The 20,513-nt window shown below is 38.7% G+C and overlaps 1 protein-coding gene across 2 annotated transcripts in view; it reads left to right on the top strand.

Annotated features, from left to right (window-relative positions):
* NLN (neurolysin) overlaps window positions 1-20,513 on the top strand; it is a 99,283-nt gene that overhangs the window by 19,316 nt on the left and 59,454 nt on the right. The window contains exons 2-3 of one of the 2 annotated variants that reach the window (XM_011225077.3): window positions 15,813-16,072; window positions 18,984-19,132. In XM_011225077.3, coding sequence (XP_011223379.1) covers window positions 15,813-16,072; window positions 18,984-19,132 — 409 coding nt within the window. The remainder of the gene's footprint in view (window positions 1-15,812; window positions 16,073-18,983; window positions 19,133-20,513) is intronic. The other variant, XM_034656288.1, reaches the window with a different exon arrangement.

A 20,513-nucleotide genomic window follows, 5' to 3' on the forward strand; every position in this document is an offset into this window, starting at 1 on the left:
TCTAAATTGGCTGTGATTCCTAGAATACACTCTCCCGTGATTAAAAATAGGCCTCTGTTAGTCTTTCCGTTATTCCAGGCTTGCTTTTAGGCTTCTTCACACATCCTATTCCATCTTTCCTAGGTAATTCCTATTCGTATCCCTTCTCCAGGAAACTTTCTCTGACTCCCCAGTCTGGGTTGAGTATTGGTCCTCTGTGCAACTATAATATCTTGATGTAACACTGTAATTGCATTTGCAGTACTGTGTTGTCTGGTACACATAAGTGATCAATAAGTATTTGCTAAATTCCTTTTTTTTTTTTGAAAGATTTTGTTTTTAAGTAATCTCTGCACCCAATGTGAGGCTTGAACTCTTGACTCCACGATCAAAAGTCACACGCTCCACCGAGTCAGTCAGGCACCCCAGTGTATGCTAAATTCTAATGTGTTTCTCTGCCATACTAGCCAGTAAGTTCCTTGAAGCCTTATTCATCTTTTATCTTTACCAAATAGCTCCGAGTTCACTTTCTTCTCTGAGCTCCAAGTGCCTATTACATACCTTCAGTTGGATAGCTTACTGGTGTTATAAACTGCCTATTTCTAAAATCGAATGCATGTAAAGTTCCTTTTTTCTCCAATCCTCCCACCCGCCCCCTATAAAAGAAAAAGAAAGAAACAGTCTAATCTGGTTCTCCTTCTGAATCCTCTAGCTCTCACCCATGCCTATGTGCAACAGAAACACAGTCATGGATGCCCCTTCTCCTTCCATTCTTGCTTTACCAAATCTTCCTGGGGCTCCACTAGAAAGTAGAATCATTCTGGATGACTTCCAGTTCTGAAATTCTATTATTCTACCAGTAATTAGCAGCTTGGCTTATACAAAAATATATAACATCTTTAGGTAAATAGTTAAGCTTTCAGATTCTGGAATAAGAGTGCCTGGTTCACATCCCACATGTGCCACTTACTTAGCTATGTGAGTCTGGAGTTAATAATTGAATGTTTGTCTGTGTTCGTTTCTTCATCTATAGAGTGAGGATTAAATGAGGTAATGCAGAGAAAACCCTTCGCATAGTGCATAGACATAGTACGCACTTCACAAGTAAGTAAAATGACCTTGTATTATATTCAAGTAGGTGCTTTCCTTTGCTTTCAATGTGACTTCGAAATCTAAAGGAGCTAAGGTTGGTAATTACTCATCTTTCATGTTTGTTAGGAAATTTTTTTAAAACTACCCTTTATCTTTTCCTCATGAGGAAACTCTTCTCTGCTTTAAAGAGTAGCCTTTTGGTAGGTAGGCAGTCATAGAATTTGAAATAATTTTTATCATCGTGGTAAAATTTGCTAAGGATGTACATGTCTGATAAAAATACAAGGTGTCATCATTATTTTCCTTTCTCATATAGTCTCTTGACTTTTTTATTCCCCACGAAAGTGCAGACAGTTGGCTTCTAGGGGGTGCTAAGGCACACCAGCAGGAGAATTGGGACATAGCATTAGTCAACATAGAACCACACAGGCCATGCTTTCTGGTTATGTCCGTGCCTCTCTCAATAAGGACAGGACAGACTAAAGAAAAGTAGCAGGCACTGATGAGCTGTGGGCAACCTCAAGAGAATGACGGAAGTGACCAAGTGCTTGGTGATAGACTGTAGTATTGAACTGCATGGCCTCTGGAGGAGGTTTGCGTGGGTTACTGGCCATTTCTAGTGGTGTGACCTTAAGTAAGTGATTTAACCTCTCTGTGCCTTAATTTCATCATCTCTAAAAATAGAGGTGATCTGTGTCACAGTATTGTTGGAAGGATTAAATGAGTTAGTATATGAAAAGCACTTAGACTCATACCTGCTATATAAATGTTTGTCATTGTTATTATTATTGATGGTGCTGGTATTGGTGGTTGACAGTGGCCAAGAAACAGCTAGAGGCTTCCTTGTAACTAAATGAAGTAGCATGCCAGCCATCTGACAGCGATACTCAAAGTTGCTGGCCACCTGTTTTAGAAAGCCATATCCCTTGAAGCTTCTCTTAACAGTCCACTTACAATGTAACATTCATTATATCTGCGAGAAAGTAAAATGCTGAAGCATAAGCCTATAGTAGGCTACCCAGGACTTCACTGGCCTTCATCCTAAATTAAAGGAATTGAACTGGCTGGTTTCTGAGGCCCCTTCCAACTGTGAATTTATGAGTCTTCATTCACTGGTTAAATATATTTATTCTTGTACTCTTGTTTTCCTTTGAGGTTTGCTCCATTTAGTATCCCTTTTCTTTTTATTTATTTATTTTTAAGATTTTATTTTTAAGCAATCTCTACACCCAACCTGGGGCTTGAATTTACAATCTTGAGATCAAGAGTTGCATTCTTTACTGGCAGAGCCAGCCAGGTGCCCCTAGGGTCCCTTTTAATATGCTTGCCAATGTGAGTTCATTTATGGAGTTCATGTTAATGTTGAGTTCATCTGTTTTTCAGACCATGTCTGAATTTAGAATAATAACTAGAGGAAGGCACATGAAAAGTCATTCATTTTTAAAATTTTTTTTATTATGTAAATTTTTCAGTCATAAACCAAAGCCAAAAATTAGTAGATGCACCTCCCTCACCAAGCTTCAAAATTGTCAGTTCATGGCCAGTCTGTTTTCATGTACTTCCTCCCCCAATTATTTTGAAACATATTCGCATTGTTATATTACTTTAATCATAGTAGTTCAGTATATAGCTCTAAGAGATCAATTACTTTTCAAAGATACATAATCTGTGATAATAGATAGACAATAATAGATACATAATCTACATATCGTCATCACATGTAATAACAATAAACACCTATTTGTGGCTGAACCAGCCTTTAAAAAGAAAAGCAGACTAGTTGTTAGCTAAACCTAGCCTGAGGATTTAGCCATCATCATTCATTCAATAAAATATCCGTGTGAGACGACCCAAAAAAAAGAGCCTAAGTATTAACTAATGTACCGAGGAGAGAAGTCTCTCTCCTGAGTAATTTAGTAAGGATTTCAATTCTGAAAAGTATACCCCAAACACCAATTAAATGTGCCAGAAGCAATTTATTCATCCTCCTAGAGAAAAATAAAAGTGGAATGTCTTTTTTGAATTGTGGTTTTCCATGAGTGTGGGTAGGCCATTTACTAATGAATTATTAAGGAAGTCTTGATTTCGTTTATGAGGCAACACTTGATTTCAGATGCTATGATTCTCGGGTGGCTTTATTTAAGCCAGTTGAAGGATTTAGGAAAAGCAGTCTTTTCATGTTCATTTATAGTACATTTCTTTAAAACCTGTAAATATTAAACCACTTGTGCTATATACAACATTAGCAGAAAATCATTTAGACTACTATCTTCTGCTTCTTATTTTTCTATTTTTCTATTTCCTTCCTTCTAACTTTGTAATCAGCCTTCTCTATAGTTCTATTTGCCAAAAGTAGAAATAGTACAAGTATTTCTAGTGTCACACATTTCTTTGTATGACCTTAAGCAGTTTCTTTTTAACATTTTTAATTTTTATTCCTATCTCATGAAAAAGATGACTTTGAAGAGGCCCTTCTCATTTATTTACAGTGAAATTTGGGAACAAGAACTTACTTCCATTACATTCCAAAATCTAAAGAAAATTTCCTCTTTTTTTTTTTAAGTGGAACACGAACTTTTTTTAAAAAGCATTATTTATTTATTTATTTTAGAGAGAGACAGCACAAGGAGCAGTAGGGAATGGGGAGGGGCAGAGGGAGAGAGAGAGAATCTTAAGCAAGCTCCTAGCCCAGCATGGAGCCCGACTCCAGGCTCTGTCTCATGGCCCTGAGATCATGACCTGAGCTGAAACCAGGAGTCCTTTGAAACCAGGAGTGGTCAGTTAACTGACTGCACCACCCAGGCACCCCAGATCCCTAATATTTTAAGAAGGAGTTCACCAAACTGGATCATCGTTCATTCCTACGGGAGACTTTGTATAATATAATTAGTTCTACTCTTAAGCCTTACTAATAGGAAGTTGTACACAACTGAAGTCGTATGTGGCACTGGCTCCAAAATAAATAGTATATTTTCACTATGTAAAACCAAGATTGGACCTTTATATCTGCACCGGTCATTTTAGTCATCAAATTTTTGTTGATATTTAAAAATAAACTTGTGTTTTTTAAACAGTTCCAGGTTTATAGGGAAGTTGCCAAGATAGTGCAGAGTTCCCATAAATCCCTTACCCAGTTTCCCCTAATGTTAACATCTTGCATTACTACAGAACCAATACTGATTCTTTAGTACGACTAAGGAACCAATACGTATACATTACTCTTAATTAAATTCTACCCTCTATTCAGACTTCACTTATTTTTCCCTAATGTCCTTCCTTTTCCTCTTTCAAAATCCCTTTCAGGCAATCCCCTTATATTTAATCAGCATGTTCCCTTACAGTCCTCTGGGCTGTGAGAGTCAATCATCCAGTCTTTGTTTTTAATGGCCTTGAGAGTTCTGAGTAGTACCAACAGGTATTTTATGGAATATCCCTCAACTTGTGTTTATCTCACACTTAGACTAAGGCTATAGGTTTTGGGGAAGAAGACGCCAGAGGTATTGTGCCCTTTTTATCATGTCATGTTTAGGGGTACACGATGTCTATGTGACGTCACTGAAGATGTTAGTCTTGGTCAGTTCACTGAGATAGTGTTTGCCAGGTTTCTCTACTATAAAGTTACTTTTCCCCCACTTCTCCATGCCTGTCCTCTTTAGGAGCAAGACGCTAAGTACAGCCCATACCCAGGGCAGGAGAGAAATTAATCTTCACCTTCTTGAGTATTAGATATTTGGAATTTACCTGTACAGGAGCTTGTTCTTTTTTTTTTCCTTTCTTGGTTCCTTCCCTCCTTCCTTCTTTCCTTTCTTCTTTCCTTCCTTCCTTTCCTTTCTTCTTTCCTTCTTTCTTTTTCATTCATGTATGTCAGTATGGAGTCATGGATTTTATACTTTGGAAGAACCAGTCATACTTTGACTCCCTCCCCTTAAAGGAGCACAAGTGGTATATACAGTGCTCAGCCATCTTTTTTTAAAAACTTTAAATTTTGAGGGGTGGCTGGGTGGCCCAGTCAGTTAAGCATCTGCCTTCACCTCAGTCATGATCTGGGATCGAGCACCGTGTCAGGCTCCCTGATCAGTGGGAAGCCTGCTTCTCCTTCTCTTCCCCGCTTGTGCTCTCTCTTGCTATCTCTGTTGCCATCTCTCTCAAATAAATAAATAAAATCTTTTTTTAAAAAAAAACTTTAAATTTTGAGATACAGATTTACATGCAGTTATGAGAAATAACACAGAATGGTTCCATATCCACTTCATACAGTTTTCCCCAGTTACAATAAGGAATTGATGCAATCCACCAATCTTATTCACATTTCACCAGTTTTATATACACTCATTTCTATGTATTTTTCACATTTGTGAATTTCTGTGACCATTAGTCATCAAATTTAAATACCACTTCTGTGAATACAAAGAGGGACTGTACAATGAAAGAAAATAGATACTGCTTTTGGCTTTATCAGACATAGGAGGCTACTCAAAGGCCACTGGATTGTCTCTATGTTTAAGGTAGTTCTGCTCTGTACTCAAAGTATTTGTGGCTGAGATCATGGTATACATTTTTGTGAATGGGCTCTTTATGGGAAGCGAACTGTGTTATCTTTGCAAGAGCAGTTTGAAAGTTCAGTGTTTTTTTAAAGGTTTTCCTAGAGCTGCTAAACATTTTCTGTATAATCTAAGAAATTACTTTCTCATACCAGCAGGTGGAAGCAAGAGCAGTCTTATTGTGTACTTCACTTTCCAAGTATACTGGCATATTCTGTAGATAATCTGTCCATGACTCAAAGTATCTTTATGGTATATCCCTTAATTGCTTTTCTTCGACAACTTTATTGTGTTGGCACCTTCTCTTAATTGCTTTATTACCTTATTTACTTGGTGTCTTGGGCTGAACTTAATAGTCATTCTAGGACAAATTTAGATTTTTTTTATCACTTTTCTATCTATCTCATTGATTCAGCAGTTACAACATGTATACTTTGCTCTAAGACATTCTTCCCTATTTGCTAAGAAACACAAAGGTGACTAAGACATGGAGTGTGTTCTTAAAGGGCTTATATTCTAGTAGAATTTGAAGGAAAATGTCTTCATTCTTCCCCTGACCTTGGAGAAACAGAGCAGTCAGCCTTCCTCGTGTTTCACCAGCCAATCTATGGGTGGTATTCAATCTTCATACCGATTTTAATTCATTCAACAAATGTCTACTGAGTATCAGGCACTTTATAGGGACTTAACTTATAAATTTACACTGTTTTCCTTATAGATTAAAAAGAAAAGACCAAAGCAGTCTTTAGATGTATCAGTGATTTTTTAATTTTTAATAGATTGTATAGAGTAAGTATCCCAACATTCAGAGTAAACCCTAAAACATTGAACGTAAGGAATTTAGAAGTTAGAAGTAGTCAATGTTAGTAACGTTTCCTGGAATACACTTGGAAGACCTTCCACAAATGCTAATTGAAATAAAATGGAGGGGCGCCTGGGTGGCACAGCGGTTAAGCGTCTGCCTTCGGCTCAGGGCGTGATCCCGGCGTTGTGGGATCGGGCCCCACATCAGGCTCCTCTGCTATGAGCCTGCTTCTTCCTCTCCCACTCCCCCTGCTTGTGTTCCCTCTCTCACTGGCTGTCTCTATCTCTGTCAAATAAATAAATAAAATCTTTAAAAAAAAAATGGAAGTATGATACTCTAGGTCAATCCTGTTAGTTAGCAACAGCTAATAAGAATAATAATAAAATATTTATACAAAGTATATAAAAGAAAGGGGAGAACCAAGGTCTAAGGGTGTGTGTGTGTCTGTCTGTCTGTGGACAGAGAAGTACAGAAGAACTTGCCCATGGCAGAGTTGCTTGCTCTGTCCTTTAAATTCCCCATCACTTTATTCATATAAAATTTGCTGCCTTGTATTCTGTCTCTTTGTCTCTTCCTCACAACTCCGTAAGCTTCCTGCAGGGCAATAACTGTGTCTTATTCACCTTTGTAACCTCAGTAAGTATTAATTAAAAACATGATTGAAACAACTATTTCACTTCATGGGAAATCCGTTTATGATGAACCTTTTCTTGATAATATAATCTGGAGTGTAGGCATATTCACAGATGATGGTAATAGCTCACCGTATCTTATCTGAGAAATCACCAGGGAATAAAGAACTAGCCTTTGTTGCGTAAAAGTTTTCTTGGAATGCCTCAGCTGAACCTCATCTACGTGAAATGTAGATTTTTTTGCCTGAGTACATTAAGAATGTGTGTGCAGCTTCCAATGAGTACACTTTTTCAGGTAGTTTACTGCTTACCTATGAACATTTACTCGAAGGGCTCTGGAAAAGAATGAGACCCAGTTGCAAAGGGTAGCCATCAGGTTGTCCCACTTTGAGGTGGTTTAGTCTTTGGAAATGGGTGACTCTAAGCCGCCCATGCCTACCCAGCCTGTTTTTCAGAGCTGGGTGAAAGCTGAAGTTGGGCACTCCTCCACAGCTTTTGCAGCAATCCTTCAGGGAGTGGCATAGATAGCAGATGAGACAAGCGACATCAGTATGCATGCTTGACTTTCCTGATTCTCTCCCCATTATGAGTAGGGTGGACAATCGTGGAGGTGCGACTAGTGAGAAATCTGCTATTTTCCTTCTCTAGAATGCAGTTGCAACATGAGTATAGCATGATAGTTAAGAATATGGGCTTTGTACGCAGATCTAGGTTTAAATCCCAGCTCCACACTTGCTTTGTGACGTTGATGCTTTACTCTCCATGCCCCATACAAGCAGATTATTAATATGTGCCTCTTGGCTTCTTGGGACGATTAAATGAAAGTCATGTAAACTGTTGAGCCAGCATATTAGCAGTCTTTTAATAAATAGTGGGGGTGATGTTGGTACTTATCAGTCATGTATGTGGCAAGTTTCTAGCTTCAGAGTCTAGATGAAACTGGGAGTGGGAATTTGTGAGAAAGATCAAATTTTGGATATGTTGCATTTGAGATGTCTTCAGGTCTGGAGCTCTAGCTAGGCATCTGGATGGAATCATGGGAGGGGAGACACCACCTTTTTTCAGTGGGTACAGGAAGAGGAGCCAACAAAGGAGACTGAGAAGAAATGGTCAGAAAAATGGAAGAAGGACTAAGAAAGAGTAAAAGTGAGCTTTCCCAGGGAACTTTTAGTTCCCTGAGAAGAAATGGTCAGAAAAGTGGAAGAAGGACTAAGAAAGAGTAAAAGTGAGCTTTCCCAGGGAACTTTTAGTGCCATAATGTAGACGAATTAGTGATAAGACAAGTGGGAAATTTGCAGGACGTGGAAATTGAAGACTGTAAGTTGGAAGACACATCTTTCTTTAAGAGAAAAAACACGGGAATGGGTAGAGATTCAAGAGATTATCATACTTAATTGCATTCCTGTTAACTCAGTAGTCAAGCTAGAAGGATTTTTCTGGACATCAGTTCTGCTAAAGAACATCAAAAGTAATGATTTTGACTAAGAATCTGAGTCTCTGTTTACTGGGAAAAGGTGACTTATTCTAAGCCATGTAATTCTATAACATTCCATTCGTGGAGCAGTTCTATCCTAAGTCAAATTAAAAGGTCCTTAAATGGGGGCACCTGGGTGGCCCTATCAATTAAGCATCTGCCTTCAGCTCAGGTCATGATCCCAGGGCCCTGGGTCCCTGCTCAGCCAGGATCCTGTTTCTCCCTCTGTCCCTTCTGCCACTCGTGCACACTCTCTCTCCTCTCTGTCTCTCTCTCTCGTGCTCTTGCTCTGTCTCAAAATAAATAGTCTTTAAAAAAATAAAAAGTCCTTAAATGAAAAAGCTGTTGCCTAAACCACTAGTAACTCAAATACCAGATGCTTACCTTTGTTAGAGAGCGCTAAGTACCCACACTGGAGGGCTCAGTAACGATTGAGTACTAATCCTGATCTGTTCCTCCAAAGCAGCAGTTGATTCAGAAGAAAAATTATTAGCAACATTCAGGATGCTTGAGTCCAGTATGTGCCGTGTTTTCCAGTCTGCACCATCTTCTCTAATTGCAGATCAGAGCTTTATATATAATGCTCCACAGAGGCTAAATACTCTCAAATGGAACTGCTTGTATATTGGGCATGTAGATAATAGAAGAAAAGTATTGAATAACCTTAAGTGGAATTTTTTGTGTAAGCTTGTCACCATTAAAATATACATGTACCACAAACTATGTTAGGTTTAGGGTCTACATGTATCACTAAAACCCAGTCTCTGCTCAAGGTCTGTTGGACACACAACCGAGTCAATAAATGATTACTCTCCAGTATGATAAGCGCTTTGGTCATTGGATATGTAGAGTACTATCAGTTAATAGAGGAATAATTCCTAAAACAGCTGAAGATAGTCAAAAAAGTCTTCTGGAGAAGGGGAAGTTGGAGCTGAGATCGAAAACATAATCCCAGTCTGGGAGCATTGCAGTCCTCAGTGGCCGCTTTTGATAAACGTTAGTTCTAAAGTCAATATGAGGACTATTTGCCAGGTGTTTTAAAGAATTGGGGCAAGTTTCAGGAAATGCTATGCCACCACTTTAGAGAAAGGGTGAGGACAGAGATAAAATGTAAATTTGGAGGAATAGAAGTTAGGACATTTTGCAGAATGATCTTTAGTCTAGTCCTGGCTCTAATAAAACACATTTCCCTGCATGGATATTTATTTGTGACGTTGAAGGAAGATAGTGTTCCTGCAGTGTTTTAGCCACATCAGTCCCATCTCATTTCAAGTGCACAATGTGCTCAGCGGTATACAGTGTGTTAGGGTTGGGGTTTTTGACAAAATATATGTACAGTGCTTATTGTGCCTAGGAAAGCCCTAGTCTAATTTAGAGTATGAGTGAAGCCAATTGAACAGGCGGAGGATAGTAATTTAATACCTAAAATGAATGGCATAAGTAAAAGGCATTAGAAGCTCAGATTTGGATGAACAGGAATGGTCAAAGAAGCCCTGATGGCAGGAAATGGAGGCCTTTAAACTATGCTTCAAAAGAATATGAATCCAATAAGTCAGAGCATTTCTGAAAGTACATTCCATAAAATGTTTTGCAAAAGTTTTAAGACAGTAATTAACTCAGAATAATTGTAGCATGTTCGTTTTTCCAAATGAAATTCTGCAACCAGGTGATCTCTTTCAAAATCTGTGCCACTTGTTTTGTTTGTTTTTGTTTCTGTTTTGTGGGGTTTTTTGGGTGGTTTTTTTGTTTTTGTTTTTGTGGGGTTTTTTGCCAAACCTTATTTGTTTTTTGGACACAGGACAGAGCAGCCCTAATAAATGCACCTTCTTGTCAATTCCGTTGTAGTATGCTGTATTGTTTCTTAGTTAGAAGTTTCAGAGTTTTATGTTGAAAAGTGCTTTACAGAGAGGAGACACTGAAGAAGGTATGGATGGTAGAGAAATAATAGAGCCTGGAATTTTATAGAAAGAAAAACAAACAACTCGTGTTTAATTACACAGTAGAAATCCCAGCTTTAATCTAGAGTCTCATTTTCAAATAATTGCATGTAATAACTCCTGTAGAGAAGACAGAATCATGCTGTGTTGCCTGCTTTCAACTTTGGTACTTCACAGTTGCAAAAAGTTACTAGAAAAATCCTCACCAGATTCTCAAGGGTACAATCACATTTGCTAGAGTGATTACAGGTGCACTGGTTTCCCCTCACAGGTGCAGTTCTCCAGGTCTGCAGAGGCACTGAAGGGGAAGAAAAGATCAATGTACCAGCATCTGAAGTGTTGAATGAGCTTGAAATCATAACAAAGGGGAATAGGGATATTCAGTAAAATGACGATGAAAGAGGAAAAGCAGAGACAATACAGAAAAAAATTCTCAATAGATCAAAATGTTTTAGATAGAAGTAGGAGGGAATCCTTTTGTCTCCTTTTCTTTGGTAACAAGAATTATAAATCCTGAAAGAAATTAAAACAGAATCCCAGAAGGTGAGAAAAAGTAAAAGGTAAAAAAATATATAATGTGTTCTTTCAACCCATAAAATTATGGTTTCTAACTTCTGTTCCTTTGTTTTTATCCCTTCCGTATTCGGGGAATAGTATCACTTCAAGGAAGGAGTAGTCTTTCATTAATTGCAACAGAAACTGTACAAGGGTGATTATGGGTATAGCTTTTTTTAAAATAAATTTTGTTTATTTATTTGACAGAAAGGGAGGGAGAACAAGCAGGGGGAGAGGGAGAAGCAGGCTCTCCACTGAGCAGGGAGCCTGACGTGGGGCTTGATCCCAGGACCCTGGGACCATGACCCGAGTCGAAGGCAGCCACGTAACCGACTGAGCCACCCGGGCACCCCGATCATGGGTATATCTTTTCAGCCAGGGTGGAGGTGCTGATATCCTTACCAGTTTCACTGAGTTACAATCACATATGCTGTGATCAAACACTCAACCTTTAGATAAATATTAGGAAATAAAGGGAAACTAGTGGAGGTTCATCATATCATTAAAGTTTGAAGTAATTTTCTCTTAAAGGTGTTTAACAATAATGAAAATTTGTCTGTAATAATTGGTTTGTACTTGCAAGAGTCGAGAAAAGAACAGGGGGTCGAGCTGCAGAAGTGCTGTGTTTCAGTCATCAGTCCACTTGCTGGTCATTACATCAGCAATCCCATGCCCAGCCTCTTCACTTGTACTAGAACTTCCTTGGAAAGCCAGACATTCGTGGTCATGGATGACTCCTCCTTGAGGCCTCAGTTCTGTGTTTCTGAGGGATTATGGAAATAATTATTTTCAACATTTTCAGCCAACCCCACATACTGAACTTTGCATCCCTATTATTCTCAGCTACCACCGAGCATTTAAGACCCTCTAGTCATCCATCATCTCTTGTTGTGACCTTCCTATTTGGGGTGTGGGTGTGTGTGCGCTCATTCCTTTATCAGTTTTTATTCCTTTATCAGTTATCATCCTCTATGAAGTAAATAACATAAAACTGTCTTCAAACTGGCTAAAACATAACTAAAAAATAGCTCTAGGTCAGGTTTCAGAATTAATTGATGTAGGACTCAGGAATATCAGTAAATATTTGCTTTCCTTCCTTCGTTCTTCTGTTCACAGTGTTTGTTTCATCGTAAGTCAGGTTCTACTCTTTGTCATAAGGTGGATGCCAGCTGCTGTCAAGGACATAAGCTTGCTCAGTGACACACATTGGGAACAGGAGTTCTGAGGGTGGAGACAGCCACCTTCACAGATCATGGACTGGGGCAGGGGGGTTGGTGGTGTATGGGTACCGGGAAGAAAAATGTCTATATACTTAGTTAGAGGGCAGCAGTGAATGTCTGGACAACCAACACACGCTAGCTATCTATTCCACTCGTAGACTTCTCCCTCGTTATTCCTGGAACTCTTGTCCCATAATAAACAAACTCCTGTACATCTTTATGCTCTCTGGATTGTCTTTTCTTCTATTAACCTTAACTGGAATCCTTTCAACCCTGGGGAAAATATTTTCTCTACATCCCTCTTCCTTCCACACCCCATGTACCACAAAGTTAGGAGGAAAGACCACATCTTCTTTGTTCCCCAGCTCCTGCCTTGCCCCCAGTTGTGCTCCCAGACCAACGCTTCTTTACCATTGTATAAAAACACCTCCTAGGGTCACAGCCTGGTTTTATCATTCTATGCCCTGCTCATGATATCCTCCACCAACTACCTGGTTAGTCTTGTCCAGTCTTTGAAGACTGGTTTCTGATTCAGTCTTCCTTTCTACTGCCAGGCTCAGCTATCAAGCTGGTGACTCCAGTGTCCACATAGATGACTTTTTAAAAAAGATTTTATTTATTTATTTGACAGAGAAAGAGAGCACAAGCAGGGGGAGCAGCAGGGAGAGGGAGAAGCAGACTCCCCACTGAGCAGGGACCCCAATGTGGGGCTCGATTCCAGGACCCTGGAATCAGGACCTGAGCTAAAGGCAGACACTTAACCGACTGAGCCACCCAGACACCCCTCACATAGACAGTTTGTCCAGTACTAGATTGTCGGTCATTTGCACTCTTTCACCTCGTTTATATCAACCGTCCACTTCTGGGAAAATGTTCTGGATCTTGTCATACTGCTTAACCTTTGAATTCTTAAATTCAAACCCATACTTTTTTACTATAACCTAAGTACTCCCACTTTACCTCTTTTATTTATTTTAGTGAGACTGGAGTCACTCTTTTCATCTAAATTACATTCAGCTCTAGAAAATTGCTTAGAGGCACTCTCTGGTTCTTTACCTTCTTCTTCCCCCTCAATCATAGGATTCTGACTTTCACCACGACCATCCCTCTGACACTGCTCTTGCCAGAGCCATCAGGGACATTCCTGCTGCTAAATTTAACAGACTCTTCCATCTTTCTTGAGATTTGTACATTTGGCACTTATGCACTCCCTCCGTTTTCCTATGCTTACTTTTCACAACTTCCTAAATCCATTCTGGCTTGGTGTTCCTTCTACCTCAGTGGCTAAATTTGAGTTAAGGCTCAGTTCCATTCTTACTCTGCAAACTCCCTTGGGCCAGTTCAACTAGCCCTGTAACTCCAATTACCATCTAATATTAACAAAGTCTACTTAGCTGTGCTGCAGCCACTTCAGACTCGGCATGTCCAAAATTGAATTTCTCCTTTTTCCCACAAGGAGCCACCTCCTTCCATATTTGCTATTTTAGTGATGGTACCACCACCATCCATCCATCTGGTTACAGGATAGAATCCTGGACAACATCCTTAGCTCTCTCATCCCCCCACCCCTAAACCAAGTACCAAGTCATATTAATTCTACTTTCTGAATATCTTCTAGGTCACTCCAGTTCCCCCTATTTCCTAGTTCAGGATACCATAGTATCATGTCCCAGTTACAGTAATAGCTTTCCTCTAGTATGATCTCTCTTTTCCAAACCTTTCAACTCACTATAATTTGGGCGATTTCTCTAGAATGTGTATCTTACTTCATCTCTTACCTGATTAAAACCCTTCAATGGCTCTCTCACTGCCGTCAGAATAAGATTGAATTCTTCGGTGATTCCCAAGGCTCTTCATTCTCTAGTCCCTACTGACCTTATCAGACCTCTCTCCTTACAGCTTTTGGCATTTGGATAATTTCTGGACATTGTCCAGATCTTGGCTTGCTCCTTGTTCTCTCTGGAAAATCTTCCTAGAAAAGTTCCTTCTGTGGTCTTTCAGAGTTCCCTCTGCTTATCCCTGTCATAGCGCACATCTCAATATAGTATAATAGATCGTTTATCAGTTCGTCTCTCCACTATAATAGCAAGGTCCTCGTCAGTCCGCCTGTTTTTCTTCGATGCCTGTCACAATGACCAGACAGTATATGCTCATAAGTATCTGTTAAGTGCATGACCTTAAATAAGTCACTTAGCCTCTCTGAGTCTCAGCTGCATCATCTGTTAAAAGGGAATTATGTGCTACCTACTACATAAAGTTGTTTTGGAGGCTTAGAAGATAATAGGAATGAAGTTTAGCACAGTAGTTAAGCGTGCGGGTTTGGGGGGCACCTGGGTGGTTCAGTTGTTAAGTGTCTGCCTTCGGCTCAGGGCGTGATCCCAGGGTTCTGGGATTGAGCCCCACATCAGACTCCCTGCTCTGCTGGGAGCCTGCTTCTTCCTCTCCCACATCCCCCTGCTTGTGTTCCCTCTCTCTGGCTGTCTCTGTCTCTGTCAAATAAATAAAATCTTTAAATTAAAAAAAAAAAAGTGCGGGTTTTGGATCTCTACTATCTGGTTTTCAATGCTAGCTCCCATCATATAACCAGCTGTGTGACCTTGGCCAAGTTACTTAACTTTCCTGTGTTTTAGTTTCCTCTTTGGTAAAGTGAGAATAAGCACAGTATCTGCCTCATAGTTTTGTTGTGAGGACTGAGTGAATAAATGGAAAGCCTTTAGTATGGTGCCTAAACACACAATAAATGTTAGCTATTAATTATAATATTTTTATTTATAAGCTCTAAAATTATATTACATGGCATATATTACATATATACACACATATGACATCAATTATTAGTTTGAGAGTTGTAAGGAGGTGCAGGCTTGGTATCATACATAATCTGTTTTTTCTTTTATCTTTTAGAATAATGTCATAGCAGTACCAGAGTTTATTTCCCAAGTCTTAAGTTCAAACTGCCATAGTTGATTTACATGAAATTTTTGTAAAAAAAATTTTTACATTGGTGTTCATTAAAAAAAGACCATTTTGAAAATGTTTTCTTGCTGAATCCCAAAATATTTTTTGAGTCTGTTACATTGTAGGTAGATATTAACACAGAAAAACATTTAATACATTTATTTCTTTTCAATTTTTATTTTTTTAAAGATTTTATTTTTGTAAGTAATCTCTACATCCGACATGGGGCCTGAACTTAGAACCCCAAGATCAAGAGTCACATGCTCTACCAACTTAGATTGCCAGGCATCCCAGCACAGGAAAAACATTTAAGAAAGAAAGATTACTGGTTTAATGTATAAAGGACAGTATTATGTCTTTGACACCTAACTTTATATCTCAACATGATTTAATTACATAACCAATTCAGTGTTTGGTAGGTACTAATTCCATTAGACCTACATTCAAGGAGGAAAAAAAAATACAAAGGCATTTAGTTTTGTGCTGATGTGTTCACCTGAAAGAGATTTGCTCAATTTTATTAAAAAGTTCTTTTTAATTTGATTAGATAATGCACATTTGTGTATTGACTTTGGACCAATAAATGCTTAATTTTTATTCTTTTTCTGATTCTTTTTAGAGTTGGTGGTTCCCGGATTTTATTCAGAATGACTTTAGGAAGAGAAGTGATGTCTCCTCATCAGGCAATGTCTTCCTATACTGTGGCTGGCAGAAATGTTTTAAGATGGGATCTTTCACCAGAGCAAATTAAAACAAGAACTGAGGAGCTCATTGTGCAGACCAAACAGGTGTACGATGCTATTGGAATGCTTGACATTGAGGAAGTAACTTACGAGAACTGTTTGCAGGCGCTGGCAGATGTAGAAGTGAAGTATATAGGTGCGTAGGATGCAGAAACACCTTGATATTTCATTTTGTAGGCATCATAAACCATTGTATGCATTCTGTTTTGGCAGTCCATTTTCCAATTTTACAAGACATTGATTTTTCCATAATCATTAATTGCCTAGAATTCAATTAAACAAGATTAAAATGTTTTATTATGTTGGCAGTAGTGCTACAAAATGCACCTTCTCGTTACAACTGCTTTCTGGAGAGTTTTTTGACATAATAGATCAAAACTCTTAAGAAGTTCATATCCTAGCCCTACAATTCCGCATCTAGGCATTTAATCTAAGGAAATAATCAGATACAGGAAAAACTGTGTATAAATTCATGTTTAAACATGTACTCTGTCACAACAAAAGTTCGGAAACAGCCCCTGGGTGCCAACCAATAGAAGCATGATACAATCATGTTGAGGAACAGTATTTAATAACATTTTTTTAAAAAGCACAGAGAAGAAAACCAGAAGAAAATACACAAATTTTAATAATAGCTAATTTCTTGAGTATTGGGTTTACAGTTCATTTTTAGAAATTTACTTTTTCTGCTTTTCTCTACTTTTCATATTTCCTACATATGAAATGTATTATGTTTGTAATATAAGTATTAGGCCCTTTGAGTTAAAAGGAATGAAGATTCACGCCAGTTACCTCTAAGGGTCAGGTGTACTCTGGGGTGTAGTTATGGCTAAGCAACCTTGGCCGTGTACCCAAGCTTCCATAGGTTATCTGTAGAATCGGGTATCATAAACGTGTGTATGTATTCTGGAATTTGGAAGGTTGTCCAGAATCCTGCACAGCCTTAGTGACGTGGTCATCTCTTTACCCCCATCAGCCCCTCAACACCAAGTGTTCCCTACCCTGTGTCCCACCATACTAAGGACTCTCTTACCTCTTCTGTTTCATTTTCTGCCTCTTACCACCACTGCTGCACTCTGATGAAGGGCCACTAAATCTGGCTAAAAGTCTTGAGTTTAAACTCCTGAATCAAAAAGACCTGGTTGGTCTCATTAGTGAAACTCAGAGGGATGGAATTGGTCCCCATTCGGCAGAGTTTTCCCGGAAAGCAGCTTCATGTGTATCTCCCTCCCTGTATGCGGTTTGTCCTCCGTTCAGAGCCTCTGTTCTTCCATCACATATGGCCAAGATGGTGTGCCTGCCTGGTGACTTATGCAGTTCACAAATATAGAAATCAGTGGGGAAAAAACAAAATCTTATGCTTCTTCCCCAGTAATACATCTTTTAAATATACTTTCAGTTCTCTGATATTCTTGCTGCCCTGTAAGTTTAGCTTTGTGAGTTAATCATAAAAATTTTTGAGTTTCGGAGTAGCTTTTTAAAGACTAACTTGCTCTTATCAGTGTATGTTCTCAGAGTTCAGTCTGCCTCCTGCAAGAGCTGGAGGTACTGTCTACTGTCAGATACTGTTTGCAGTTTGGCAGTGAGAGCATAAGTCTGGTTCAGGTCTTTGTGGCAAAGTAAGGAAGGAAATGGTTTTTAGTATTCTTGTTTGTTTAAGATTATGTTTCCAATTTTAGGCTCCTGCATTTTGTTCTGTTCATTTTAGTTCTGGAGCAATTTTGATTTTTTTCTTAATATCTTCTTGAGCTAATTTTAAAAAGTAAACAAATTGTAACTATATGGTTAATTCTATCAAACAAGTGCTGTGTGTGTGAAATTTTAACTCTATTCCATTCTTTCTTTAATCAAGAGACATAAAAGTGTGTATTTTAAATGAAATCCATAAAGAATAATTATTTAACTTGATTTTTTAAACCACATATTATGAATTTATTCAGATATGTGAGGCAATTTTTTATAACTTTATTTGTAGCAATGTTTTAAGAGGACTGACATAGTGAGGTAGCTTCTTTAACTGGAAAATTGCTTGGTATGTTCTACTCTCTACCGTATATCACATGTGGAAGTTTTACCTCTTCAGAATACCTTCAAAGTACAAAAGATAATAAAAATGTATTCACTGCCACAGCATAGCCACAGCCATCCCTATAAGCCATACTCATTTTTTTCCTGCTGTATGGGTTATTTCACTGACATCAGATTTTTGGCCAGTTAAAGTCAAAATACAAATGTATGAAAAACCCAAGAGATGATTTTAATATTTGAAAATTAGAGCAGACTACATTGCCACCATCATGTAACAGGAATAGCCCCAGTATTGAGCTGCTTACTGGATGTGTCCGCTGAGATTTCTGGGAATCTTCTGTAACTGTATGGAACTTTTTTATGCTTGTATTAATGTTTGCATTGGGGGGAGGGTTTTTGATTAGATTCTCTAAGGAATCTCTAGTAAAGGTTAAGAATTTCTATTCTAAGCAACACCCCCCCCACTAAATTGGTCTACGTTTTTCTAAAACATTCTCTGTCTCTGCCAGTCCCCAAACTTGAAGTCTCTACTTCTCTAATCCTCTCCTGAGGTCTTCCTCTTGCCCTGCACATCCGAAGGTCCAACCTTCCCCATAAGGCATGACAAAGTGCTCCAGTTCTTAGTATCGCTGTCTTGAGTTACTATCCCATTCATTGACAAGTAAGCTGCTCTGTCCTGTGTTGTTCTTTATCTTTTCATGTACTGTTCCATACTCCCACGTCCCAAACTACAAAATGCATCACCATGAGAACTATGTCTTAATCTTTCTGCATTCCCAGTTAATAAGTTACACCATAAACATACTTTGATAAGTGCTCAGCATACACCCTTATTGTTCCTAATAATGCCACTGCCACAGCCAAGTCCTGAATTAGATGCCGTTTCTTGATAGCCTTAGGTACCTTTACAGAAAGTATAAAATGAAAAACTTAAATTGGGATAATCATTCATCTAGGTAGGAGGTATTTTTCTTAGTACTGATTTGATGAGTCCTTATGGTTTTTTCCTCTATTGACAGTGGAGCGAACCATGCTAGACTTTCCCCAGCACGTCTCCTCTGACAAAGAAGTACGGGCAGCAAGTACAGAAGCAGACAAAAGACTTTCTCGTTTTGATATTGAGATGAGCATGAGAGAAGATATATTTCTGAGAATTGTACATTTACAGGTAAATTACATCATAAATCCCTTTAAAGGTTTATTTATTTATTTGAGAGAAAGAGAGCGTGCCTGTGCGTGTAAAAGAGATGGGGGTGGGCAGAGAGGGAGAGAGAATCTCAAGCAGACTCCCTACAGAGTGCAGAGCCCTTCAGGGGGCTTGATCTCACGATCACGAGATCATCACCTGAGCCAAAATCAAGAGGCAAATGCTTACCTGACTGAGCCACCCAGGCACCCTAATGTTATAAATCCCTTTAAAAGGAAAATGAAATCTATAATAAAAATGTAAAAATCTTTGATCAACAATAAAAAGTACTTGAAAATGTCTAGGTTTTGTTTTTAATTATTCTAATAATGGGCATAGCGTCGTGTTAATTTTGGAAGGTTTTTTTAGCGTTGTGTATTGTTACACCACATAGGTTTATGTTGAGTTGCCAGTTACATTCGCTTAACACTGAAGACCAAGTGTAAAAAAGTGTACATCTATAAATCTAAGGATTTTTAACCATCATAAAGGTAATGGTTCAATGTAAAAGCCTCTTTGAATTTTCAGACCATTGCAGGGTTTGTATTAGATCAGGTCAACTACAAGCAAATGGTATTGTGAGTTGCTTATCTGCAAATATCATGTGGTGTTGGCCATATATTGATGGCATAACTGTTGATACTGCACACCAGTCATTCTTTTTTTAATAATAATATTTTTTATTATATTATGTTAGTCACCATACAGTACATCCCTGGTTTTTGATGTAAAGTTCGATGATTCATTAGTTGCGTATAACACCCAGTGCACCATGCAATATGTGCCCTCCTTACTACCCATCACTGGTCTATCCCATTCCCCGACCCCCTCCCCTCTGAAGCCCTCAGTTTGTTTCTTATAGTCCATAGTCTCTCATGCTTCATTCCCCCTTCTGATTACCCCCTCTTTCTTTATCCCTTTCTTCTCCTACCGATCTTCCTAGTTCTTATGTTCCATAGATGAGAGAAACCATATGATAATTGTCTTTCTCTGCTTGACTTATTTCACTTAGCATTATCTCCTCCAGTGCCGTCCATGTTGCAGCAAATGTTGAGAATTCGTTCTTTCTGATAGCTGAGTAATATTCCATTGTATATATGGACCACAGCTTCTTAATCCAGTCATCTGTTGAAGGGCATCTCGGCTCCTTCCATGATTTGGCTATTGTGGACAATGCAGCTATGAACATTGGGGTGCATATGGCCCTTCTCTTTACTACGTCTGTATCTTTGGGGTAAACACCCAGTAGTGCAATGGCTGGGTCATAGGGTAGTTCAATTTTTAACTTTTTAAGGGACCTCCACACTGTTTTCCAGAGTGGCTGTACCAACTTGCATTCCCACCAACAATGTAGGAGGGATCC

Source organism: Ailuropoda melanoleuca, chromosome 3, assembly GCF_002007445.2.
Source record: "Ailuropoda melanoleuca isolate Jingjing chromosome 3, ASM200744v2, whole genome shotgun sequence".
Taxonomy (NCBI): Eukaryota; Metazoa; Chordata; class Mammalia; order Carnivora; family Ursidae; genus Ailuropoda; species Ailuropoda melanoleuca.